At 44.9% G+C, this 27,207-nt stretch overlaps 1 protein-coding gene across 1 annotated transcript; it reads left to right on the top strand.

Annotated features, from left to right (window-relative positions):
• Positions 1 to 2,137: 2,137 nt before the first annotated feature.
• Positions 2,138 to 27,207, top strand: KLF9 (Kruppel like factor 9). Its single transcript, XM_045840241.1, has 2 exons — positions 2,138 to 2,643; positions 23,780 to 27,207. Exons 1-2 carry the CDS (start codon positions 2,139 to 2,141, stop codon positions 24,007 to 24,009), a joined length of 735 nt encoding a protein of 244 aa, XP_045696197.1. The 5' UTR covers position 2,138; the 3' UTR covers positions 24,010 to 27,207.

The raw sequence follows: 27,207 nt of genomic DNA, 5'->3' as shown, positions 1-27,207 counted from the left end.
CCAAGAACCTGGTGTTATAGTGGGGGTTATGGTTGGACCTCACTGGATCTGGATCACATAGAAGCAGGAACCTCCTACACACAATTAGGAAAGTGAATTGTGCTGACAGTAAGCCTTCTGCAAGAGAAATTAGCCCTAGATTCTTTTTTCAGCTATCAAGATGGAAAACAACCCCATCATTCATTAAGAGGGAGAGGCAAACTGAGTTAATCAGACTCTAAGTCCCACACTAATTGTTGATTAAGTAATGCCATAGTATTCAACGGCTAAGAATCTCTGACTGGTTACAGTTAAAAATCTGTTTAACATAGTTAATATTTCACAAAACCAAAGAGCTCAGTTATTGTAAAGTTCAGAGAGTTAGAAATCAGGGTATCTATTATTTCTATTGAGGTCTGTCACTGTCTACCTGATAAGGTAGACACACCACTTCTCTGTGTCTGCTGTCTCCACATCTGTAAGGTGAAGGAAGGAAATGTGCCTAACAGTCGTGCAGGGATCTGGAGAAGAATATGAACTAAGAATGATTTTGGGTGTTTTTTTTTAAGTTATACAAATGAGGGATTTTTGTCTCTATTTATTTCAAGGTGGGTTACCATAGCTTCAAAAAACTTAGAATAAATTACATTAGGGAAGGAGAGGAGTTTGGAGGTACCACAAAAGCAATGATGGGCTGTTTCGATGTAAAAAATAGCCCAAAATAGGAAGACTGTGCTTTAAAACAGAACTTTGTCAGCTTTGCATTTTTAAGATAAAATAGTCGTATTTAGGTATTGGATGGAGGGACTATTAAAAATCTTTCCTAAAGAATGCCGCATCCCAAAACTAGAGGGGTGGGGGGAATGAATTGCTGCGTTTTCATTTGTGTTTACCTTTGGGCAACCTGGCCTGACACTCAATTAAAAAAAATTAATTATAGACTCACACTGCATTTATCATCACCCCTGCCCTCCCCGTACATTTCTCAAATGTACTACCAACAACACAAAAAACACAATGATGTGTCCAGTTTCACTACAGCCCTAAGCATTTACAAGTGTTGAGCGCTAGCTTTCGGAACGCCCTTCTGATTGGCTGAGCCAATGTCAGTGACATCAACCAACTTACTTTTGATTGGAAGGCTGGTTGCTGGGACTGTAGCGTTTGCAGGAAGTCACTTAACTGTTTGCGAGCTGGAAAACCTAACCAGAAGTTCTCTTTTATCATAAGAACGAGTGCAACCGGCTAGTGAAGGTGTGTCCTACAGCTCCGCAAGCTGGAACGCGAGGCAGGAGGCCTGGACCGCCCCGGAGTTGGAGGCACTCCAAAAGAGGAGCGGCTGCTCCTTTCCAGCCTCCAGGCTGTTACCCTTTTAAATGTCAGCGTTCCTGGCTGTAGGGGTAGCACGAGGCATCGAAACAGAACGGTCGGATTGGTCGCACGCCTCAGCTCTAGACGCACCTCTCCACCAAAAGGCCGTTCTGACTGGCAGGGGGAGAAAGTAAACAGAGTTGAATCACCCTCCCCACTGGCCAATTGGAGGGGGTTTGGATTGTGACGTGATGGGATTCTGCGAAATTGTTACTGAGCGAGAGAATGCCGGAACGGTGCAGACGGACAAGACCAGGGGCTCAGAAACCGTCAGTGGACTGGGGGAAAAGTGTCTCTTAGACGTGGCTCTTGGTCCCACCCTTGCCACCTGCGTCGGGGTGGTGGGGTAAATGTCCTGGGTCTTTAGCTCCACAGAGAGGCAGCGGAGGGCGTGTACCTCTCTTGCAGTTTCCTCTAGCAGCGCCTCGGGGGCGTATTCAGTCGAATAAACTTGCGACCGCCACGTGTGGCGTCTTTCCAAGGAAGCCGGCTGGGAGCGGTGGGCGCGCCCGTCGGGGGGATTGCGCCGGGCGCAGGACACCGCAGCAGGGAGAGGCGGCAACGCGGCGAGTTCAGCACCGTGGCAGCTGCGTGCGGAGGCGCTGCGGGTTACGTAAAGATGAGGGGCTGAGGTCGCCTTGGCGCTCCTGAGAGTCGGAAGCGCCCTGCGCCCCCGCCCCCTTGGTCGCGCGCGCCGTTCGTCGTCGTCCGAGGCCAGGGCAGCGTAAGCTACCTCTGCAGCTTTCGCCAAGTTTGACCGCTTCGCCGGGGCTGTTGTCGCCCGCACCATGTCCGCGGCCGCCTACATGGACTTCGTGGCTGCCCAGTGTCTGGTTTCCATTTCGAACCGCGCCGCGGTTCCGGAACATGGGGGAGCTCCGGACGCCGAGCGGCTGCGACTACCTGAGCGCGAGATGACCAAGGAGCACGGTGACCCGGGGGACACCTGGAAGGATTACTGCACACTGGTCACCATTGCCAAGAGCTTGTTGGACCTGAACAAGTACCGACCCATCCAGACCCCCTCGGTGTGCAGCGACAGTCTGGAGAGTCCGGATGAGGATATGGGATCCGACAGCGACGTGACCACCGAATCTGGGTCGAGTCCTTCCCACAGCCCGGAGGAGAGACAGGATCCTGGCAGCGCGCCCAGCCCGCTCTCCCTCCTCCACCCTGGAGTGGCTGCGAAGGGGAAACACGCCTCCGAAAAGAGGCACAAGTGCCCCTACAGTGGCTGTGGGAAAGTCTATGGAAAATCCTCCCATCTCAAAGCCCATTACAGAGTGCATACAGGTTAGCTTCGTCTCTCTCTCCCGCCGACCTCTGGGGTTAGTTAACCTTTGGCCTGGCAGCGTTCCTGGGCGTTAAGGACACCACACTTGGCCTAAAGGGTGCAAACATTTTGGATAAGATGCTGTTTAACTATTTAAATGTTTGAGCCGTGTAGAGACTGAAAGCTCACTCTCCTTAATCGTCCCCAGCCTCTGGAAGCCGCGGAGAGCATTAAACTGGCGGACCGAGTGAGTGCTGAGTGCTAGCCCTGGTGCGTGGCTTCGTGGGGAGTGGCACTGCTCCTCCCCTATCCCGCCCCGCCCCCAGGACTCCCGCACCCTGCGACATCGGGGCTACCGGACCTGGGCCGAGGGTGGCTGGGGTTGGGTGAGGGAGCCAAGTGATGTACCTTTTATTTGATTCTCTTGTGGGATTGCAGAGACGTGGCCAGAACCTAGGTAGATGCGGCAAACTTTGCGTGGAACCTTTTAAGGATGACTAAGGACTCATTTAGAGCTGTATGCTTGCTACTTTTCAGGGCTTGCCAAGGTGGTTTTAAATTTGGCCAAGAATCTCCAGAGAGGTTTAAAATAACACTGCTTCGGGCAGCAGAGGAGTTTGATCAAGTGATGGTTGGTGGGTAAACTTCATGACTAGTTAGCTGCTTTAATGTGAGATTTCAGTTCATTTTTTTTCCACGTGACTCAGGTTCATCCTCCACCCTGAATAGAGCAGTTAGGGAGGAGGAGGTGTGGTCCTCGGTGGAGGTTGAGATAGGGTAACGACTGTTTAAACGTTCTGGAGGCCCCAAGGAATGGTCTCTCCCAGGAAGAGTAAAAGGCAGGGATGGCCAGATAAATGTGGATAGAAAGACATTTGCAGGATAAAATGGGCTTTGGAGACTTCCTGGGACCATGGTCAGCCAATTCTGTTGGTTCTGTTTAACATACACAGGAAAAGTTGGGAAGTGTTGACACTTGGCCTTGCTTCCTCACCATCTTTAGTCAGGTTTCTCTACAGCGGCTGTTCCGACAAGGAATCACGGGGCTTGCTCTTCCCTTGCAGCTCTTTTCCCCTCTGTCCTCTGACACCATGTTTATGAAGCCCTGGGCCTGTGGTTTTAAAATGATAATTGGTTGATTTTGTTCGGTTTTGCTTTTTAAAAGGCCACATAACTCCATCTCATATTTTATTTCCTTTGGAAAGTGCTTCTTGTTGAGGTGTTGCTGGTACAGGAATAAAACTGTTTCCTCTGTGGTTAATGCAAAATCAGGGTCTGTTTGGGGTTGTCATCCGGGTTGCCATAAAACAGCACATTTTAAAGTTTGTATCTCTAAGGTTGTTGAAAGACACGTGTCTGAATCGGGGGATATGACCTTTAGTGTGGCTTGCCAGGGGTGAAATAGGGTGTATTAAACCAAGGGTGTTACCAACAGCTGCTAGGCGGGCCTGGCTGCGTCAGCCATGTTCCCAGAGTTCGGTTGTTCACTTGGACACCCACTGCCACCTTGAGCAAAGGCACTTTCTCCTTCAGGGAGTTGTGCAGCTGGGGAGGCCTGCAGTGTTTTAGTGTGAGCTTCCTGAGTCCACCCGACACAGAAAACCGATTCCCAACATTGTGAATCATTCAGCTGAGTGATTTTCTCAGGCATTTATAGAAATGGCTGCTTATGTGTGCGTGCATGCGTGGTGCTCTTTAATACTCCATAAGGCAAGTCAGCTCAGCTGTTTTAGGAGAACCTTTTACACAGACAAGAAGTGAAATGTTTCTGTTTTAAATACCATAGTCAGCCTTTGGAAACTAGAGATACAGTGATTGCAGGTGTCTTATATATGTTTTGGTGCTCTGTTATGCTGGGACATGGTTGAACCAAACCTCTTAGCCTCTGTAAATATCATCAGAAGGGTACTCCTATGGAAAAGGGTATATGAAGCCTACTCTGAATAAGAGACTTACAGGAGGTTCAGTGCATTCGAAAGTTTCAGGTACAGCTTCCAGTTAGACTGCCTTTGGGGTGGGGTAAGAAGCTTCCTGATTTTCCTTTTGATTGTATCAAATCCAGAAGGTGGACAGGAGATAGCAGTCAGAATATCTGCATTCTGTGAAGATTTTAAGAGATAAAATTCTAGCCACGCCCCCTGCTCTGTGTGGCCCAACAGAATCCCTCAGGCTGCTTGCTTATCTCCTCTAGAGCCTCCTATAGCTGCCACTTTATATAGAACCAGTGGCTTTAGAAGTTGAGTCACCTAAACAAAATTTCATTTAATTCAGTATAGCTATATCTATAGTATCCTAAGAGACAGATGCTTTTGAGGCAGGCTGAGCTGGATTCTGATTTGTCCTGCTGTTTCCCAGTTGTGAGATCTTAAGCAAGTTACTTGAATTCAGAGTTCACAAGGCCTGCTGCTGAATTTGCTTTGCACATCTGTTTGGCTTGGCCAACACACGGTTTAAAAATTTAATTAGTTACCAACATCTGAAAATTGGAGGATTTGGGCACAAATCCAGATTTCTGGCTTCTCTGGAAAAATCGAACGACCTAGCAATACTGGGCTTGAATTCCTGCTTAGCAACAACAATGAACTTGAACTGGTATTTCTTTTTATGGGGCAGTGCCCCTTATTTTAATAATTTTAATAGTCTCTGTGGGCATTTAAGTTTGCAATCCCTGCTTTATTTGAGCCTCACTTTTTAAATCCAGAAAAGAGGGTAGTGTCACTGAACTCAAAGGTTTTTATGCAAAGATAAGGTAATATTTATGAAATACTTAATAGGATTCCATACACAATATACTCTCAAAAAATGCTGGGTCTTATAGTTGTGATAGAGGCCTTCAAAGTTAAGAAACATATGATAAAATTATTTTTAAGTTGTACGTTAGTTTATATTTTCTAATACCATGCTCAATGTGTTTTTACAGCCTCTAGGTCAGATATCTTCTCAGGTGATGTACCTCTAAAGTTTAAGCAGTGAATCGATCCATGGTTAATCTGAAAAAAAGTACAGCAAATACACTGTTTTCTGTTTCCAGACATTTTGGGCACTTTAGAGTGGATTCATCTTTCATGTTAACAATTAGATACATTGGAGTACTTTGCCTGAAAGCATATTGCGCATATTATCTGAAATGCAACTAACTTGAAGTTTATCCTGGCCCAACACCACAGACCCACACCCGTGTCTCCGCCCCTGCCTCTGCATGCGCATGCGCACGCACCCTCCAGAGTCCCTTACAGTCTCCACACCCACACGCTCCTCCATCTCTCAGCATACACCCCAAACTAGCCTCCACAAACATCCACTCAGACCCACAGACTCCCTACACCCCCTCTTGTACCTGAGCCCCCTCAGCCCTTCCACAAGCACTTAAAAAAAGTTTATTCCAAATTTCTTGACATTGTGGTCACCCTGTATACACAATATAAATATTTTGGGGATGAGGAGTATCTTTGGTGAAAGGAAACTACCATATCCAAATTCCAGACAAAAGTCATCAAAGCTGCCTGATGTGGAGTCACACTAGGTTGACACCCCGGTGATAGAAACCTTAGGTCTTATCTTCATGCCAGGTGAAATTTTACTCTCTGTGGAGGAACTTAATTACTTGTCCTCAGATGGTGACAATGGGTTGAAGTTGATAACTGGTTAACAGGATTCTGAACGTTAGAAAGCCTTAAATCCCAAGGATTGCACTCCAGTTCTATGGGGAAAATTTTTTTAACAATTAAAAAAAAAATGCAGAAGGAAGTTTATGTAAAACAAGGAGAGACAAGAGCACAAACACCCCAAGAGTAGCTACTCCGTTTCTCCTTGTGCTGTTTGACTACTTTGCTGCCAAGACTATCTGGCTGAAGGGACCTGGGTAGCTCCCAGCCTGGAAGTTCTCTTCCAATAAAGGAAAGAGACTTTCTGGCCTCTCTAGGAATGTGCAATTCCAACTCAGGTGGGATGTCTCTTCCCTGAGTCTAAAGTTTTAAAATTTTGCTTATATAGATGTTAGGCTTGCTCTATGCTTCTTATCCTCTTTTCTCTTGATTACTAGAAAAACCTTTAGAGTCAATGATTTGGTTCAGGAGAATCCAGAGCTATTAAAGGTGTGAGAAGGATCCACTTCCACTGCTTGGGAGGCTGGGGTTCAGGGACAGGTTCAAGGACTTACTATGGCCACAGCCCTAGGCCAGGAGCCTTAGCTCTGAAGTGGGCTACAGGCAGCCCACTAACTAGCTCCTGCCCAGTCTTTACCACCTTCTCCTCTCATCACAAGTAGAGACATTCTCTCTGCCCACTCCTTTTCACAGAGGACTTCCTAAAGTGACATGAAATGGATTTTGTAACCTGATATACTTCATCCAAGATAGATTTACAACTAAGCCTGGGTGGGGCTTGCTTACACAGTTTTTCTACCTTTTTTTCTTTAATTTTCTCACTCTTTAGGACACTTTAGACATTTTTTCCATAACTATCCTCCCCACCGCCCCCATGACATTTTAGTACCACAAATATATTTAGAGCCAGCAGTATAGAAGGCCACAAACCATTATAACAGCCAAGACCTAGTTTTTGCCCCCTTCGGGGCAGTATCGATCCCTCTCCCCCAGTGAGACTAGACACAGTCTCGTGGGTCCTGTGAGGAAAAATAATCTCCATTTGAGAAGACAGCAAAGGACTGCGCAGGGCCTCTTGCTGTGCGGGATGATAGGTTCTGAGGAGTGCAAGGACGTCCTGTGGGGATTAATCTTGGGTGTCCCACACGAGGTTACGATTCCCTTGACTCCAAGGAAAGATGGCCCAGCCGCTGTTGGAATCTCACCTGGGGTGAAGGGCCGATGGGGACCCCAAAAGCTCTTTGTACCTAGTCCCAGTGGTGGGAAGGACCAGTGGCTCTTCTTCCTCACTTTCCACTTGGCCATCATCGTCCAGCTAGCTGTCCTAGCAAAGACAGAGTGGGGTTGTCTTAGAAAAGCTTCAGCTGCTGGCAGGATTGCTGTTTCACAGCAGAAAATACAAGTGGAGTAGAATTACAGAGTAAAAACATCGTTTCCCTTGGTTTTCCTCTCAAATCTTCTATGAGTGGTGAAAAGAGAGAGAGGAGGGGTGCAAATGGGGCCCAGGGTGGGGAGGGGTGGTACCAGAGTAAATGTTTTTTGATGTTTTGATGGTAACACCCCATTACTTTCAGAGGTAAAGAGGTAACCTGAGGGAAATGAGTGCTTGGACTCTGAACACAAGGGTCAGATTTACGTTCCTGTTCCTGTCTCAATTGTTGACGCTTATCCCTTGAATTTGTCATTCTGCAACGTCTGTGGGAAATTCCCAGATTGAACTTCCCAGGGAGAAACATCATGTGACATTGGGAAAGTGGCTGACAATGGTATTCCTTAGCAAGTTCATGGAGAAGAGTGGGTGGATGGTTTCCCCGTACTTATATTCAGTAGCCCCTAAAACAACTTGATGTGCCCTGGTTAGAGTAGGCTTTCTAGCCCACTGATTTGATTTCTGAATGCCTGATGATGATTAACATTTCTGATTAAAAGAAAAAGACCTCAGCATTGTCATTTTCCCTAGTCTTGACTTCCAAATTTTCTGATGTCTTCCCCCCCCACCCCCTCCTTGTCTGTTCTCAGGCTTGGAGAAAAAGCTTGCAGTATTCCAGGCCTCTCCTGCTCAATTCCTCCCCCGCATCCGACCCTCCCACCTTTTCCTAATGTTTCTCCAGCAGTCCCAGCTCCCACTGAAGAGTGTAAATTAGTGCCTAGTAATTGGTACAAAGGCACTTTCTGTTTCTATGCAACACACGCAAAAAGGAGGGGCAAGAGGAAGGAGAAGAAAAAAACCCCACAGACAGTTTAAAAGGCAAAGAAATGGGATTCTCTGCAGTGGTCTTTGAGCAATACTGCCTCTTGCTCCACCCCACGTTTTGTTGGGAAGTTAGTCACAGGCCTGGGCCTAACTCAGAGCACTTGGTGGCAGCAGTTGTTAGTATCAAAAGAATAGAATTTGGAGGTTGGAAGTGACCTTGAGAGGTCATCACATCCATCATTTTGTCTCTAAAAAAGCATATGTCCACAATCTCAGATAGATGGGGATTGTTCTGTGTAAGCATTTTGAGGGCATTGGATGGTTTGGAAGTACACGACCAGAGTTCAAAACCTGGCTCCGTGCCTTGACAAGCATGTGACTTTGAGCACAGCCTGGACTCTCCCAGAGCCGGAGCCGGAGCCGGAGCCGGAGCCGGAGCCTCAGCCTCACATTTTCCAGCAGCACGTGAAGGCGGTCTGAAGGGCTGTTAAGAAGATGAAGTGCTAAAGGCCCCAGCTTGGCCCGTGTGGTGAGGTGGCCCTTAGTTGTGAACTCTTTGCAGCTCTTTGATTCGAAGGTTTTCTTCCCATGGTCTCCTGCGAATTTCAATTTGTGGTTGACTTCTTTTCTTTAATTTAACCTTGATTTAAAGATCTGCTTCAAATTAACCAAATTAACCGAGTAAAAGGGCAGAAGTGGAGTCAGCCCTGGACTGCTTCCCTTTTATTATGTATCACATACTCCGTGAAACAGCCCGAGGCCCAGTGCCTGTGAGAGTTCCTACTCCTCCCTTCCTGGAGCCATCCTGAAACTTTAATACCTTTTTGGTGCATTAAGGCCAAGAGTAAACATTTGTCTTAGCCAGGCATCAAGCAGTCCCCTTAGCAAACAATAGGACTAACATTATTATTCATAGAGAGTGCATTCCCCACTAAAGGAGTGAGATGCCTCCATTTTTTTTTAATGTGTGAGATATTCCAAGGCATTTATTTCCATTTGTGCTTAAAGCTCATGTTTATGATGGTGTGCCCTCAGGCTTCCCTTTTAATCTCAGTTTGTCATGACGTATGTTAGCTTTTGGAATCCTGAGATGAAAATTGATCATCTGGATCTGAACTCTAAAGGGTCTAGAGCTGCAAGACCAGTTAGTTCACTGTCTAAACCCAGGGTCACTGGGCCTTTGACTATTTTTTTAGAGTTTATTTATTTATTTTGGAGAGAGGGGATGGGAGGGGGAAAGAGAGGGAGAGAAACACCAGTGTGTGGTTGCCTCTCACATGTCCCAACCTAGGACCTGTCCCACAACCCAAGCATGTGCCCTGACTGGGAATCGAACCATTGACCCTTTGGTTCAAAGGCCGGTGCTCAGTCCACTGAGCCACACCAGCCAGGGCTGAGTTGTTGGGGGGTTTTTTTGTTTGTTTGTTTTTTTAATGAAATTGAGAACAATCACAAATTTGAACAGGAGAGTGGAATTCATCCTTGATTGAGCCTTTTTAAAAAGTAAGGACATTATTTAACTAGATTAAAATAGACAGGAGCTTAAGCCACACAAGATAAATGACAAGGATTTGAAATTCAGGCAGTAGTATTTGTATTAAATAAACTTCAAATGTTTTTTCCAAGGCAAGTCCCTCTTGTTCTGGAAGTGAGTGCCTCCTGGAGCACTGGGCTTGAACTGAAGTGGGGACCAGTGGGGCGGACAGAAGTATAGAAATTCTGCCTCCTGAGCATTATGGACATTTCAGACCTGGAAGAAATCTTAACAGATCATTGTTGGGGGCGGGGAGGATTCACCCTCTCCGCTGTCCAAGGAGCCAGCTTTGATAAGAGAGGCAGTCAAGAGACAAAGAGTAAAGCCTGTGAGGAAGAGACCAGCCCCCTGGAAAGACCTGAATGCGAGGGCTCTCTGGGAGAGGCCCTTACCTGCAGTAGGGAGAGCAGTCTGAGCAGGGCCTTCTGACCCTTCAGACCTTGCGTTTGAATCTTGCCTCTGCTGCTCTAATTATAAGAACTTTCTGAGCTTCAGTCTTCCCATCTGTAAAATGGAGTTCAGTCATTTCATACTCATGGATTTGTTATGAGGTTTAATTTGGATGAGTTAATTAAAGCATTTAGAACATTTCCCCCATGTACTGGGTGTTATAATTTAAAATAATTAATACGTGTTGCCCAGAAAGCCTTTGTTCCTAGAATTTTTGTTTACAATTGCAGATTAATCCAGCAGCAGCTCATTCATTTAAATATTATTTATCAAGTGACTGTTACATGCAAAGAGCTGTGTCAGATGTTGACAACAGGTGCTGCATGTGTTGCAAATAGTAGTAAAAACAATAGTAGTAGGGTAAATTATTAATGGTAGTAATCATATTGACACCAATAATAATAGAACTAATAACAGTAATATCCACCATTTATTACATGTCAAGTTCCAAGCCACATGGTTGACATACATTGTCACATTTAAACTTACAGAAGTCCTATGAAGATTAAAAGCTTCTCTTTTTCTCATTTTTTAGGAGGAATTGGACTTGGAGTTATATAACCTCATCTAGGGTTACTCTGGAATTTGCCTAGTGTGTTTCTAGGTGCTTGGTGTTGGGCATGTGTAGTCGTCGAGCTGGACTGGTGGGTTTCTGCCAGTGGGAGGAGTTGGGAGGAGACCCATCGATTTGCACAGCTCTCTTGGGTTTGGCCCTGAAGCTATTAAGCTTTAGCTCTCTACTTTTGTATTCTGATTCTGCCTTGTGGCTGATTTTTATGAAGCTTAGTTAGGAATATCTGTAGAAGTCTTGAACTCAGACCAACTTTTCCAATAGTTATCCAGAATCTGCTTCCTTCTAAATGAAAAAGATCCTAATTTTGGGAACATGACTGTATTAGTTAGGACTCCTTATTGCAAGCAGCAGAATCCATTCTTGGACTGCCCGAATGAAAAATAGCCAACACATCTGGGGTGGCCCTAGTTACAGGTATCTCTAGATCCAGAAACTCGGTGTCTGCCTCGCTCCCTGAGTCTACTTTGCTGTGTTTTGCTTTGTTTTCATTCACGGGCAGGCTGTCTCTGAATGGCGGTCAGGTGGCCCACGGCAGTGCCAGGCTCCCAGCCAGCCAGCCAGCCAGCCAGCCCTAGGAGAGACAGTCCCCCTGCCCTCAGTCACTACGGCTTGGATGGGTTACACGCAACCGCTGGGGTTGTGGGGTCTCCTCTGGAATTTATATGGAGACTCAGAGTGAGGAAGGGGTTGTTTCTAAAAGGAAATTCGAGGTGTGTTATTTATTACCTAAAAGAGGCCATGGATGCTGAACAAAACCAACAGCCATTCACGCCATCTTTCTATTTAGGATGATAAACAGGGTGTTCCAAAGAGCAGATTTTGACAAAACGAGAGACACATCAGTATGACTTTTTTCTCTATATTTTTCTTCCCTTTGAAGACAAAGTTCTGAACTGTCTCTGGAGTTCAACCTAAAGACAGGTCACCAGCCACGTGCCAAGTGGTCTGTGTAAGCACAGATGATTTCAACATGTATCTCTTATGCTCAGGGCCACACCTGTAGACCTGCCTCAGTGGGTGTACCGAAGCCAGTACCAAAAGCCTCACAGGGGACAAGTGTAACTGCAGCCACGTGGTCAGTCATTCACTTAATTCCAGTCATCTATCCATGCCCAGAGTGGTTGTCGCCCTGTGTGCTAATAGGTGGAGGCCTCATCTTTACAGAGGTGAGCTATTCATCCAATGAAGCCCAGTGCGGTCCAGAAGGCTATTTAGTGTGGGTAATACCCAAGAAAGACCCTGTAACAAATCATAAGAGGCAAAAAGTAGATCTTCAAAATAATTTACAAAAACACATCAAAATGACTTACATCCCTTTGCTGCCATAATTCTACAATAGTTTAGTAGTATTGCCATTTTAAGGAAAATAAGCAGCGTGACAACCAGACAGCTGGCTCTTCCTCTCTTGTGGTGCAGATTATGCCCCTGGCCAGCCACACGTGCTTGTCTGGTGAGTTCGCCCACTGGGGCGGGGGTTCCCAGCAAGAAAGGAACGAGGGCTCTGCCCCTCCATGCTGAGTCATCTTTTCTCAATGTCCTGCTTGCCCAGAAATTTCAAAAACACTTGCCCAGGAATGCCTGCCCAAAGAGGGCTGGGGACATCAGGCAGGGGCTGTTTGATGCAGGTTGGATGCTCAGACCTGCCTTTCTTCGTGGTCTTCGGTGACAGATGCCAGGCAGTACTAATTAGTGGCTCACTCTTTTAAGGCTTGAAAACTATTTGACAATAGCCCCTGTGGCATGTGTGAGAAGGACCTGTTGTCACCACAGCCCTACTCTGGTGCCAGCAGGTACGGAGGTTGAGCCCAGAGAAATCGCTGGAAGCACGTACTGGAGTAGCATCACTAGTGGCTCTGGGTGCCGCAGCCTGGCTGGCAGGTAGAGGCAGCATTTACTAACCAGACACCAGCCTCCACTCCAGTGTTTTCCTCTTTTGCCCATTGTCTTTTTTGAACCAAAGACTTCAGCCTTCTGGATAGCAGTTGTCCCCAGACTGGAAGCTGTAGGTACTACAATAATATTAAACAAGTGCACAGTTGGGGAGGTTATCCTTGTTTTCACTAACAAGGCCAAAGTCTCAGTGGTCCTTGTGGAGTAGCTATGTGTATCCGGTAAGAACCTCCCCGTCACAAACCTGGGTGAGCAACGAGTTAACTGTCGGTAACTAGGCGGTCCTTAAGCCCCGTTACTCCCACCAGCGTCTGCTGTTAATGCAAGGATTTCACCTTGGCAGTTCAGGATCTCTGGGTCAATTCTTTGTCAAATTGTATCCTCCTTTGGGTAAAAGTTCACAGAATCAGTTTTCTTCCTCTCCTTTTACCTTTGTTTCTCCTGGAAGTGATTTGTTACTTGTTAGGCAGGAGGCTCACCTCTGATTTTGGTATCCTGGGAGGGTTGTCCATGGTACATGCCATCATCCTTCAACAAGGCAGTCTCCCCTGGGCCGCCATACATAGCTCGGGTCTGGGTCCTGGTGTGCTGGCTGCCTCTGCTGAAGCGGCTCCAGGTGTTAGATCCTTGCACCCCGTGACTCAGTCCTCCTGTGGCCTCTTCCCAAGTGCTTGGTTTTGGGCTCAGGAACACGCAGTCCCTTTCCCCCTCCTGCATGTGGAAGGGGCTACCCAACTCCGCTAACCTGAGCCATTGTGGGGACTTCCTAGAGGGACTTGTGCTGGCGCTGGGCATGCTTTGGGCCAGGTGACAGTGGCTACTCCTGGGACTGCCCAAGCCTGTTTCTGAAAGGAGAGGAGAGAATGCCAAGCACTTCTTAGAGACCTCTGTGTCTGTTCTTTGCACACAGCCCCTTTAATCTTTCTCTTTCTCTACAGCTCAGGTTCTGGTAGGAAACTCTAGCAAATCAAGAGAGTTTAAGTTTAAAGACTTCAGAGACTACCTTACATTTTTAAAACTCTATTGTGAAATTTAAAGGTCAACGACAACTTATTTGTTATAAACTGTCTCTGTCCTCCCCAAAGCAATGCAACTAGGAAGCAAGAGAATTAGAAAACCATGTGGTAAAAGGCTCTCCCTACATCCAGGTAGGGTCTTTGCTCTTCTTTCACAGGCTAATCTTGCTTTGTGCTCAAAACTGAAGGAAGAATTTGAAAACCTGTTCCAATCTAAGGGTGTCCTTGTGCCTGTCACCTGCCCTCTGAGTCGGGTTTATTTGAAACAGGACAGATTTGAGTTTGATGGTCATAAAAATCATCCAAATTGCAAAGATTAAAAGAATCTATGTTCTCAGGATAGTTTTGCCATCAAACATCTATAGCCCTGTTCATTGTTCAGTGCCTAGTTCGCTTTTTTCTTATTTCTCTTTTGCACAGATACCTGGGGAGAGCATCGTAGTCTAGGATGGCAGGAAGAATGTGGGTGTGGGGAGCAGCTGATCTGGGCCTGGGCCTGGGTGTGTGGTTGCAAAGAGGCCACTTCACCTCGGCTGATTCAGAGTTGCTGAGATGGGGGCCACATAACGGAGACATCGAAACATGTCTCTAGCTGGGTTGAGAACCCACACAGTGAAGACCCTATTGTCTGCCATCTTTTTCTGAGGCTGCAGCACATGAGCTGCCTCACAGATCAGTTGAGGTGGGAGACATGCTAGCAGTATTGGGACAGGCTTGCCTCCTCGTGCTGCAGTGAGGAAGTGCTGGGTGACAGGTGTTGCAGATACACATCCATTTCCCAGCTCAGAACCTGCAGTGTGGGGCCAGCAGCCTCCCACAGACAAACACAGGGGCCTGGGAGTACAGTCACCCATCCAAGCTCTGTAGTGACTGTTGTATCGACACATAAAATAGAAAAGGAAGTCAGATCACAGGAGGGATTCAGAGAGGGGCCACAAGCAAATGGCAATAGGGTGGGGTGGCATTCAGGCAGAGTTACTCTTCCAAAGCCTGTCAAGTTTTCATTTTTCCAGAACATCTGCATGTGTAGGTAGCAATATTTTTGGCACATGGGAGGATTTTGATTTCTTGGTCTTTGAGTCCAATATGAATTGGAATGATTTCTGTAGGGAAATGTAGAGTTGTCTGTCCTAGATGGCCTACATACCTCCTCTATCAATTGCACAGGTGCGTCTGCACTTGAGGGTGATGGAATGAAAAAATAAAGCGAAGACACATTTTGTACCTGCAGGTCCACGTCACTTTGCCGTAGGTGCTGAGGACAGATGATCGTGGACAAGGGGCACCGAAGGCTTAGGGGCCGGGCAGGTGTGTGTGGACAGGCGCCCCGCCAGCCTTGTCCGTGAGGAACGCTGTGTTGGGCTTGGCTCCTCACGTGTGTGCACACGCTCAGTCCTCATTAGGAACATTCTCATCAGTTCCTAAGGAGGACAGTCCTTGGCGGGGCAGCCCTGCGGCAGCAGCACTGTCTGTGTGACTCCGCAGCTGAAGGGAGGTTCCTGTCTGCCCTTGTGGGGGCCATTTTTCCTTCACATATAGGGAAGAGGGGGGCAGGTGGAGGAGGAGTGAGAAAACAGATGTAGTTTGTTCTGAAAGTTTCTCACTTTCCAGCAATTTATTGAGAAAGAAACAGAATGATTTCTCTCCTTTCTTTGGTCTTGGACACTGAAGTGTTTCTGTAATTTCTCAACAGGAAGTAAATCCTCTGCCCACCTTTCCCTGTAATTATATAATCCATTCATGGAAAAATTTAAACTCAGATGTGCTGTCATCTCCTGTAAGACTTTTTCCTGCCTTTTTTCTCATAAAAGAAATTTGTACTTAACCTTTTTTAAGAAATTAAGAAATACAGGGGAAATTACAGAAAGAAGTAAAAGTTACTGTTTAACCCCTCACACGTAGATAACTACTGTTCACATTTTCTGTATTTTCTTCCAGGATTTTTTTCTCTCCATACATGTCCATACACATACACAGCAGATCATACACTGCTCTCTTCACTTAGCGTGTACTGCTGACATCTTTGGATTTCATTACGTAACAGTCTAGTACCTTTTAAACAGGTATATATTATGCCACTGTGTGTTTACACATCTATCTATTAAACCAGCTCTTTATTGTTACACATTTAAATTGTTATCAACTGTTATCTTTTATAAACAATGCTGGTATCCTTGTGTATTTTTGTGTTCCTATCTCATTATTACCAAAAACAATTGCTAGATGAAAATATTGCCAGGTGGCCCTGGATCAGTTGAGAGTCCCATCAGAGCAGGAGAGGGTCCGTGTCCTCGTGCCCCCCCCAGTGACCCCCAGTGGCGCGTTGTCACCAGCCCGACAAGTATTTCATCGGGGTCTCGATCAGTATGTTTTGATTATTTGTGAGGTTGAATATATTTTTGTATCTTTATTTATTAGCCATTAGTATTTCTTCTTGTACAACTTACCTGCATCCTGGATCAATTTTATTAAGTTGGGCTATTCGTTTTGATTTGCAGGTGTCCTTTTCACATTATAGATTTTAACCTTTTGTCATATATTACAATTTCCTTAATTAGTTCACTCTTTTGGTTCTTAGATTTCTTTGAAATACATTTTTATATATTTCAAAAGTACTCTTCAAGTAGGGTTCTGCCTTTGCGCTCATATTTAGAAAGTCTTTCCCCATTCCAGGTTTCTAAAACTATTCACCTATATATTTTTTATGTTTATAGTTTTTTTACATTTATATACATAGCCCATTGGGGATTTATTGAAATTGGGAATTTATTGAAGTGAAAGGTATAGGGTAGGGATCCAGGCTGAATTTTTTTAAACCAGATGTCTATGCCATTTATCAAATTAAACATCCTTTTATTCACTGATTTGCAGTGTCCCATCCCTGTGGAGTCTTGAGTTTATTTTCAGACTCGAGTCTGCTCCACTGATTTGTCTTCTCCTGTGCTGGTATCACACTATCTTAATTATTGCAGCTCTAATCATGCATTTTAATAACTGGTATTGCAAGTGTTCACCTATTATTGTGCTAATGCTGAAGTTCTTTGGCAAGTTATTCTTGCAAATGAACTTTAGAATAATTTGTCAAGTTCAAGAAAAAAGAATTTCTATGGGTGTGTTAATTTCACACATGGATTTGTACAGAATTGCCACATTCTGACCATTGAGTCTCACCATCCAAGAGCATGGGAAGTGTTCCATTTATCCATTTTCTTTTATACGAGGGTTTTATAATTTTCTTCGCACAGGTCTTGAACTTTTTTTTTTTTAGATTTTATTTTTTTTTATTTTTTAAAGAGGGGAGGGAGAAAGAGAGAGAAAGAGAGAAACATCAATGTGGGGTTGCTGGGGGTCATGGCCTGCAACCCAGGCATGTACCCTGACTGGGAATCAAACCTGCGATACAGGTCTTAAACTTTTGTTGTGAGGCTAATCCCGACTGTCTGTGGTTCACGTATAAGAAAACCATTGTTCTTTTGTATACTTACACCTATGCATGCATTTTTAATTTATATTAGTTTTTCAGTTACTCATCTTAGACTGTCCCAATAGAAAGTTGTATCAACTGTGAACAATTTCCATTTCACTTCCTCCTTCCACTAGTTGCTTCTTATTTTATCCAGCCGCACTCCCTAACGTTTCCTGAGCAACCTTAAATAGCAGTGGCGATGGAGGCGGGTGTGCATCATGCCTTGAGCTTGGCTCCAGTGGGAATGCCGTCTTTCCTTTGCTGTTGACCTTGCTGGGGGAAGGTTTCAGATCTGTATTTTTCTATTTTCATAAAAGTTTTTATTAGGGATGGATGCTAAATTCCCTCAAATACTATTTTGCATTTGTCAAGGTAAGATGTGGGGGGGCGGGTAGGGGAATGGGTGTATTGGCCTGTTAAGATGGGGAATAATATCAGTGTGATTTTCTAATATCAAATTATTCTTTTATATCTGGAATCCCACTTTTTTTTTTTTTTGGCAATCAAAAAACACCACTTTTCCTCAAGAGGCAGCCTTGATTTTGTATGTCTATGAGAAGCTATCATTCTTAATTGGCATTTTTAGAGTTCTGTTCTGAAAAGGAGGTCTAGTTCCCTTGGATTTGTTTTACTAGATTGTGTTACTTTTTCTAGAAGTGATGAAAGCTCCAGAAAGCTAGAAGCGATGAAATATAAATTTTTTTTTGTATTTGAAAATTTTTTTTATTGATTGATTTTTAGAAAGAAACATCTAAAATTTGTTGTTTCACGTATTTGTGCATTTGTTAGTTGATTCTTATAATGTGCCCTGACTGGGGATTGAATCTGCACCCTTGGCCATCAGGATAACGCTTTAACCATCTGAGCTACCTGGCCAGGGCTACAGTTTGTATTTTTAACCTTCAATTAAGGTGAGCCCATTTTAGGCACCTTCCATGGAGCTGTGAAAGGAAGGGTGAGAAGAACCGGGTGGGGAAGGGGCAGCACTGAGAGCGTGGTCCTCCCTGCCCCCCGGCCAGGACCTCGTGGCAGCAGGTCTGAACCCAAGGTTGGGAGGACCAGTTAGCACTCTCCGCACTTGTCCTTTTTCCCTGTGTATAGAGAATTTCACACTGTTCATTTCAAGACTTTACTAAGAAGAATAAGCTTCATTGGCATGGCTGTACTAATCACCAGGTGGAGTGCAGGCTCCCTCTGAAAGCAGTGAGCCGTCATTTGTGCCAAATGGGCAAGTGTGCAGCCCCCAGGCCCCATTCTACTTCTCTCAAACCCACTGGAGGCCCACTAGACTTTTGCAAAGAAGTCCTGACCTGTCTCTGCGAAGGGAGTCATTTACACATTTGGTGCAGTGTTCGGGGGCACTTTTGATCGAGTTTATTTTATACTCCGAGCTGAGTCTGTCAGCGAGAGGTGCTTAGCTTGTTGCTGAGAGGGGAGGGGAGTGTTATATAAATAATGAAAACCCAGAGAAACTTGTGCTGTTAACAGCTCTGCTCCAGTAAAGCAGAGTTTATTGTGTCACTGCCTCTGGGTGTGTTTTCCTGTGAAGGCCAGAAATAAAGCACTAGTCCATGTCTGTTCCTTTTTTTTCCCCAGAAGGATGGCAACTCTCTCATTAATACTAAAGACAAGTTTAAATATTCTTTAGTTGATAGTTGATTTGCCACAGCTTTGTTCAGTATGAAGAAGGATTGTTTTGGGGGCCTTAGCACTGAGCTGAAGGGAAGACCTGACTTGATCTCCCACCGGCTGCAGGACGCAGGGCCAGCCAGTCAGGGCCTCTCTGCAGCCGTCTTCCTCCCCTGCACATCGTGTCTGGTCCCGTTCAGCCTGCGGTTCTCGTCCTCCTCTATGTAGGATTTCCCCATTCTGTACTTTCTTTGGTGAAAACGTGTCATTTTCTAGATGATAACCTTAATATATGTCTGTCATTAACTAGCATGCACAGTAGGTTGTACATAAACTCTGCTGGATCGAAGAGGTGCGTGATGTTAAAGGGCAAATGGTAAGTCCCAAGAATAACCCAGCGTCAGAGACGCTGCCCGGCTGGCGCAGTGTTTACAAAGTGCTGAATTTGAAGGCCTTTCAGAGGGAAAAGCACTCTGCAGTTGGCCGCGGATCCCACCACACCCCATGGTCTTACACACCTGGCATTTCACCCATTTCTATTACGTGTCTGGCCTCTGAAGACGCTTGGATTTACACTAGGTAGAGGTTCAAATCTTCAGACCAATACCGGGGGTCGGACAACTTCTTGTAAAGGACCAGACAGTAAATATTCTAGACATTGTGGGACACACGATCTCTGTCGCAGCTACTCGGCCCTGCTGTGGTGGCAGAAACGCAGCCATAGACCACATGTGAGCGAACAAATGTAGCTCGGTCCCAGGACAGCTTTGTGTGTGGACATGAACCTCTGAGCCTCGTCTAGCTTTCTCCCGTCACACAATATTCTTCTTGTTTTGATTTTTTTCCCCAACCATTGGTAAAAAGCAAATTAAAAATGGTGTTTAAACCATTCTTAGCTCATGGGCTTGACAGAAACAGGCGGCAGATCACATTTGGCTGTGGACTGTAGTTTGCCAACCCTTGATTAAGTGCATTGTTCAGAAGCTTCTAATGATTTTCCAAAGGATCCGAGAAGAATCAAAATGATCCTGGAGCTTTTACAAGAGCAGCTCACTTCCAAGCATTTTTTAAAATGCTTGGAAACTGTAAACTTGAATTATACAAGTTATGTGAGTTGAACAAAGACCGCTACAGACTCTGGTTTGTGCTGGGCTCTGTGGGTGGCCCCGTCTTCTCTGGAACACTCAGGGATGAGGGTGCTACGTCAGTGACAGCATCTGGGTTAGACAAAACGAGAACAGTCACATGAAGACAACTCTGCAGGGCAGTGAAGAGATGTAGCGATAAGCTAGCTCAGTCGAAAGTGAATTCAATAGGAACAGACCCTGATTACACTCGAACTGTATATAAGTTATGAGCATCCATACTTGATAGTTCTTCTGTGCCTAAAGCTGATTCAGGCTTCATGACTGTTTTCCAGTCACTGTCACGTCCATAGAACTATCTACCTACTACAGAGGGAGTGACTTACTTCCTTTCTGATCCTCGCACACAGCACAGTGGTCTTCTGACCCCTTTTTTCCCCACAGTGGAGACAGATCCATTCAAATAAATTAACCTCCTCTCATGACTCACTTGAAAGAAACATGTGCCAGTGAGTAAGCTAAACCATGTTACCACTGCTCCAAGAAAGTCATGTCTGATGAGTTTTTGTCCTAACAAGCCAGGAGAAAACACTGCTTTTCCTTTCTATCGCTTTCCTCACCACCAAATCATAAAGTAGTGGAGTGGGGCTCCAGTAAGGACAGAGCAGAGAGGGAGGTTTTGGTTTATTTTGTTTTCATTTTTACAGATTACCACTCTATGAATTCTGACCCTTTATTATATATATGTGTGTGTGTGTGTGTGTGTGTGTGTGTTTGTATTTTTTAAACATAGCCTCTTTAAAATTAAAAGCACATTTTTCCTGTAGACACATCATCGGGGTTAGTGAGGACTTCGCCGCAGTCCAATTCTGGAATAGCCCAGAAGTCTTGCCCAGTGATCCGGGAACTTCTGAGCAGGCTTTGGTCATGTGACCAACCTGGAGGATGAGCAGGTTCAACACACACGCATACAGAGAGAGCATTTGCGAAATGCTTGGAAGCACAAGTAGCACAAAAGTCAGATGTGACATTGTTTGGCCCCAGGAAGCTCAACCTTGTTGGGTTGCAACAACCTGCTTTTTAGCTTTTGCTCCAAATTCTGCTGAACTGCGTTAAAAAGCTGTGTAATCCAACTAAAGTGGCAAAGTGTAGTTTTCCACTCCGTGTCATTGGGTTTTTTAGAGAGTTCAGTCTGAAGCTATTTTTTTTTTCTTTTTGTCACTGCCAGAGGCAGTGAGCATGCCGATATGCTACTAACCCAGCACTCATCCACCTCAGGCCAGGCTCGATGTTTATGGGTCTGCTGTAGCTTCTCGCCGCCGTGGCTTTTCAGCACAGAACGCAGTGAGAATTTATACCCAGATCCCTGAAGAGTGAACTCGCCTATAGTCATCCCCCTTTCGCAGTTTTGCACTCTGCCGTTTTAGTTACCCACAGCCAACAGCAGTCTGGCAACACTAAACGGAAAATTGCAGAAAGGAGTCCATACGTTGTAAATTGTGTGCCATTCTGGGTAGTGCACTGACCATTCTGCTGATTGCATCGTTCTGCCTCAAATGTGCGTCATCCCTTTGTGCAGCGCGTGCTTGCGCAGTGCTCGCTGTGCGGGACCCAACCCTGCTCGTCACTTGTGACCGTCTCAGTTATCAAAGGCTGTCGTAGCATCGCTGAGGGCTGTCAAGTAACCCTTATTTTACTTAACAATGGCCTGGAAGGACAAGAATAGTGATGCTAGCAATTCGGATATGCTGAAAAGCCATAAAGTGTATGTATAGAGAAAAAAACAACATTGTGTCTAGGGTTTGGGACGCTCTGTGGCTTCAGGCACATATCCCTTGGATAACAGGGTCTACCGTGTACAGATTTGATTTGCCCACCTTGGATTTCCCACGAGAACAAGTAGGTTGAAGAGGTTGTGGTGACTATTGCTCTGCATAGAGAACAGCAGATTAAACCTTGGCCTTCATAGGTTGTCATGCAGGTGATAGAGGCTTTGTTTTGTTGTTATTTCCATGTCTCTGGCACAGATTCAGAGGAGCTGGGTAAAAGAAAGAGTAACTTTTGGATGATTCAGACGTACCACATCAGACAGCTCTTACTTAGCCTTTGTAGTCTCTTTCTGGGTTCCAGGAAGGTGGGGACAGGAGTGAGAAAATATTCAGGCCTCACAGCTACCAAAGGAGTGTCTGGAGAGGTCGGTGAAAGCCAGCAGTTCAGGTGCCCTGGGTCTGTGGAGCAGCCACTTTGGGCTGTGCTTAGAAAGGTGTGAAGAGCAGGTCGGAGCTGGGGGGCGGCAGGTACTCCCCAGAGGTGCCAGCCAGACTCTCGCCTCAAACAGCTCATTCTTCCTTCCTGCTTGTGTCACCCAAAAATGGACACAGTACCTCTCCTGCCATTCTGGGGATCAGGAGGCCCCTGACACTGGCCTGATCACGTCTGGAAGGCAGGGTTTAGCTGCATTATAAATGGGACACAGACAATGTGAATTTGAGGAAAGCAACTGGAACAGGGAAGGATGTGGAACAACTGTCAAGTGTTATGTCTCTGTTTCCTCATCTGTAAAATGGGCCGCCTCCCTGGGGTGTCTTATGAGATTTCAGTGAGATAATGCTACTCTGTGCCTGCACTTAGGTTATTATTTTAGAAATGTTGGTTCTTCTGTTATGAGAAAAATGGAAGAAAGATTGTTTAGTGTAGACAAGGAAGGAGTAGAGGAACACAGGTAAGCTGTCTTCAGATATTTAAAGGATCAGTATGTGGCAGAGGGAACAGACTTGTCTTTAGAGTGGAGACAATACAACTTAAAACATGGGCTTCCCAGGAAGGCAGATATCGCATCAGTGAGTGTATGCAACAGAGGTGCTGAGAAACAAGCAGGCTTTCTCTTTGGGTACGGGGCTCCCAGTCACCGAACTTGCGCAGACAGTTTTCCGCAGCACTCGGGGCTCGAGGGGACTTGCCTGTTGTGGGTGGGAGGTTAGTTGGACCCCATTCCTCAGTTCTTCTCCACCTCTTCGTCGCCAGGAAACTCAGCAAAGGCCTGAGTTTTTTGAGTCCTCTGGGAGAACTCATGAAACCAGCAACCGTGTAGAATAAAACCAGAACAAATAATTTCCAAGGCTCTTGGGGATCCACTGGGTACGAAATAGCAAGCTCATTCGCTTAGAGAAGATGATTCTCAGCAATTTCTTCATGGTGTTCGTTTTCTAGGGCTGCCATGACAAAGGACCACAGACTGGGTGGCTTAAACTACAGAAATTTATTTTTCACAGTTTTGGAAGCTAGAAGTTCAAGATTAAGATGTTGGACAGAGATGATTCCTTCAGCGGCGTCTCTCCTTGGCTGGGATATGGCCGCCTTCTCCCAGCCTCTTTACATGGCCTTGCCTCTCTGTGTCTGCGTCCCCATCTCTTATTCTAAGGCCACCAGTCCTGGATTAGGGCCCAGCCTCATGAGCTCATGTAACACTAACCATCTCTTCAAAGACCTTATCTCCATATGCAGCCACATTCTCTGGAACTGGAGGTTAGGACTTGCACATACAAATGCGGGGGCGGAGTGTGGTTGGTGTGACACATAATTCAGTGCCTAACACTCACACACAAAGGGCTTACTTACCCTTTGAGTGAGAGGGCTGACTGACCATGATCAGCCTTCAGGAATTTTGTTACGTGTTCTTTAAACTGTGTTCTGTCTTGATTCCCTTCTCTTAGGTGAACGGCCTTTTCCCTGCACGTGGCCAGACTGCCTTAAAAAGTTCTCCCGCTCAGATGAGCTGACCCGCCACTACCGGACCCACACTGGGGAAAAGCAGTTCCGCTGTCCGCTCTGTGAGAAGCGCTTCATGAGGAGTGACCACCTCACAAAGCACGCCCGGCGTCACACTGAGTTCCACCCTAGTATGATCAAGCGATCCAAAAAGGCGCTGGCCAACTCTTTGTGAGGTGCTACCCACGGAAGCCAGGGAGGGACGGACCCGGAAAGACAAAACTACTCCCAGCAAACAGACAGACACGTGCAAACTAAGCCCCAGAAGAGGTCTGCCAGCACAGGAAGTCCTGTTCCTTGGTCAATATTCTAATTTTCCTCTCCCTGCATTGTTTTTAAAAAGCACATTGTAGCCCAAGATCAAAGTCCACACTTGGTCCCTTTGCAGAGGCAACTCTGAAGCGTCTCTGACTTCCAGAGAGAAAACAAATGCTTTCTTTTTTTCTCCTTTATTTTTTGGGGGTGGGCAGGGCATAGTGGGTGGGGGGAAGGGATAAGGCCAAGACTGGGGTAGCAGTTTAAAGATTAAACACTGGTGTACATAGTCTGACTGGGTGAGTTGACTGTGGCATCACACGGTGATTCTGGGCCCGTTCTGCTTGCCGTCTCAGAATTGTTTTTGTTCCTTTTAATGTAATGACAAGTGTGCTTCAGTTTCTTTAGCAAAACCACTCTCTTGAATCACGTTAACTTTGGAGATTAAAAAACAAATAACGCCATAGCACAGCTGTCTTTATGCAAGCAAGAGCACATCTCCTCCAGCATGACCTGTCATCTAAAGACTTGAAAACACAAAAAGTTACTTATAGTCAATGGGTAAGCAGTTGGAGTTTATACTAATCAAGACAAACCTTGGAAAAGTTACACTAAGTACAGAACTTTTAAACCTTGCTTTGTATGAATTGTACTTTTTGAACATAAGCTGCACTTTAATTTGTAATGCAGAGGATAAATAAGTTAAGTTCATGCTTTAAGGATAGAAGCAGATATTCTTTTTGGAACCACGTTATAATCTGCTTATTTTACAGTATACACATTTCCCTAAGGAGTCAGCAGATGTGAGGGCAGAATATATGCAACAGATGCTGAAGGAGTAGGAGGGCAGTTTTTGTTTTGTTTTATTTTGTTGTTTTTTTTTTTTTAATTTAAAAAGAACAAACAGAATTTTGACTCTATTAACTTTCCAAATTTTCCTATTCTTTTAGTTAATATCACCTTACTGTACCATAATGCCACAAAGGGAGAGAGGGCTTTGACTCTGTTGGGTTTTAGTTGAATGGGTGCATAACAGTAGCTAGCTCTGGAAACACCTATTTTGGGCCGGGGAAAGGTTTGTTGGTCTCCTTCCCACGTTCCTACAAAACTCCCACTAACAGGTGCAAGATTTATGTAAAATGAAAAGGGAGCTGAACTGTGAAAAGAAAAATACACCCCTAAAAGCAGCGAGTGCCAAGGGAAAATACCACGATGATTTCAGAGGAGACTGCAAGGTCATCCCTTTTGGAAAACGAAGGCACATGGCAGACATACGAATGAAAACCCGTCACTGTATCTTTTACATCAGAAGCCTCACCACTAACGTATCTCGTATCCAGGTGTCTACAATGGCCTAAACCACTACATCCATAACATGCCATTTACCTGAAAACTTCATTTTGGCCTTTATGTGGTCAGAAAAAATGAGCTGAGTTTTCACAGTGGAGAAGAAACCTCAAGTAGGGGAGTCAGCAGTGATTGTGGGGAAATGTTTACATTTTTTTTTTCTGCAGAAACATCGTTTTCTGACAGTTTTATCTGGTATCTAAGACAGGGAGCTCTGGTGCACCCTGGTTTGCACATGTGCTGTAAGATGTGTTGCGTGAACCAGGGCGCCTCCCTAGCGGCGAGTCGATACTTCACCCGATACGTGCTCGTTTCCAGTTCAGAACCCGTGTGGGCTCCCACCGCGGGCGTGGGTCACAGCTGACTCCTCCTTCCAGTACAACAGCCATCGCTAGCATGGTGTTTTTTGTTTTTTGTTTTTTCTTTTTGTTTTGTTTAACCAACATAGTTACATTAGTAGTTCTATAAAGGGAACTGCTTTTAACAATTAGGGACTGGGAGCAGTCCATGGGATAAAAAGGAAAGTGTTTTCTCATGGGAAAACATGTCAGGAAAAATAAAGAACACTTTCTACCTCTGTTTCAGATTTTGAAACTTATTTTAAACCAAATTTTAATTTCTGTGTCCAAAATAAGTTCTAAGGACATCTGTTCTTCCATATGAAATAGGTTAGGCTGCCTATTTCTTGCTGAACTCATGGAATGGTTCTGCTTGTGATCCTCTGCACGCGGCCTTTTAGTGAGTGAGGAGTTTGGGGTTGCCTAGCAACCCACTAACTCGTACAAACTCATCTTTCCCTCACAGAAAGAAACGAAGGAAAACCAGGCAAAGTCAGTGAAAGACAATCTTTGTAGTTTCAGGAGTAAATCTGTGTGTGGCTTTTGTCCAGCACGTAGATAGATGTAAATGCAGCAACTTGTTTTAAAAAATAATGCACAATTTACTCCCCCCAAAAGTTCCTCCTTGCCTTTTCAAGTTGTTGATGAACACACATTTGATATTCTATTATATGTTATAGTAATGTAACATATAAATTCAAGGCTTTTTATTCTTTGTGATAAATCCTGTTTTAAAATGTCACAAAACAGGAACAAGCATTCTAATTAGATTACTACATCGAGATACGGTTCAGCTAGGACTACTAGAGTTCATTGAACACTAAAACTATGAAACACTTTTTATATTAAAAAGACCATGGATTTAACTTATAAAAATCCAAATGCAGGATAGTAATTTTTGTTTACTTTTTTAACCAAACTGAATTTTTCGAAAGACTGTTGCAGGTGTTTAAAAGGAAGAAAAGTTGTTTTATCTAATACTGTAAGTAGTTGTCATATTCTGGAAAATTTAATAGTTTTAGAGTTAAGATAACTCCTCTCCTTGGTTAGGGAAGAAGAAAGCCCTTCACCACTGTGGAATGATGCCCTGGCTTTAAGGTCTATCTCTACATCATGCTTCTTTTGAGACTTATATTTGGTAGTTGTAGTTACAGAAACTGATTAGTTGTGAGTCTGCAGATTTAGCACCGTGCTCATCACTCTGGGTAGATGGATATGTTCTTTCACAGCAGGTGAATGATCTGTAACACTGTAAGATACTGATCTTTACAACTGTTTAATCAGTTTTATTTTTGTACAGTATTAGTGACCTAAGTTATTTTGCTGTCCTGTTTTTGTAAATCAAATGAAATTATAATAGAGGATTCTGACCATAGGTATTTTGTACATATGTATATATGTTCAAATAAAAATAATAAAAATGATAAAGATTT

The sequence above is a fragment of the Phyllostomus hastatus genome, unplaced genomic scaffold (genome assembly GCF_019186645.2).
Source record: "Phyllostomus hastatus isolate PE091 unplaced genomic scaffold, TTU_PhHast_1.1 phas_contig_34, whole genome shotgun sequence".
Taxonomy (NCBI): domain Eukaryota; kingdom Metazoa; phylum Chordata; class Mammalia; order Chiroptera; family Phyllostomidae; genus Phyllostomus; species Phyllostomus hastatus.
The sequence above is the reverse complement of the archived record's forward strand: the minus strand, read 5'-3'. Positions and strand labels throughout refer to the sequence as shown.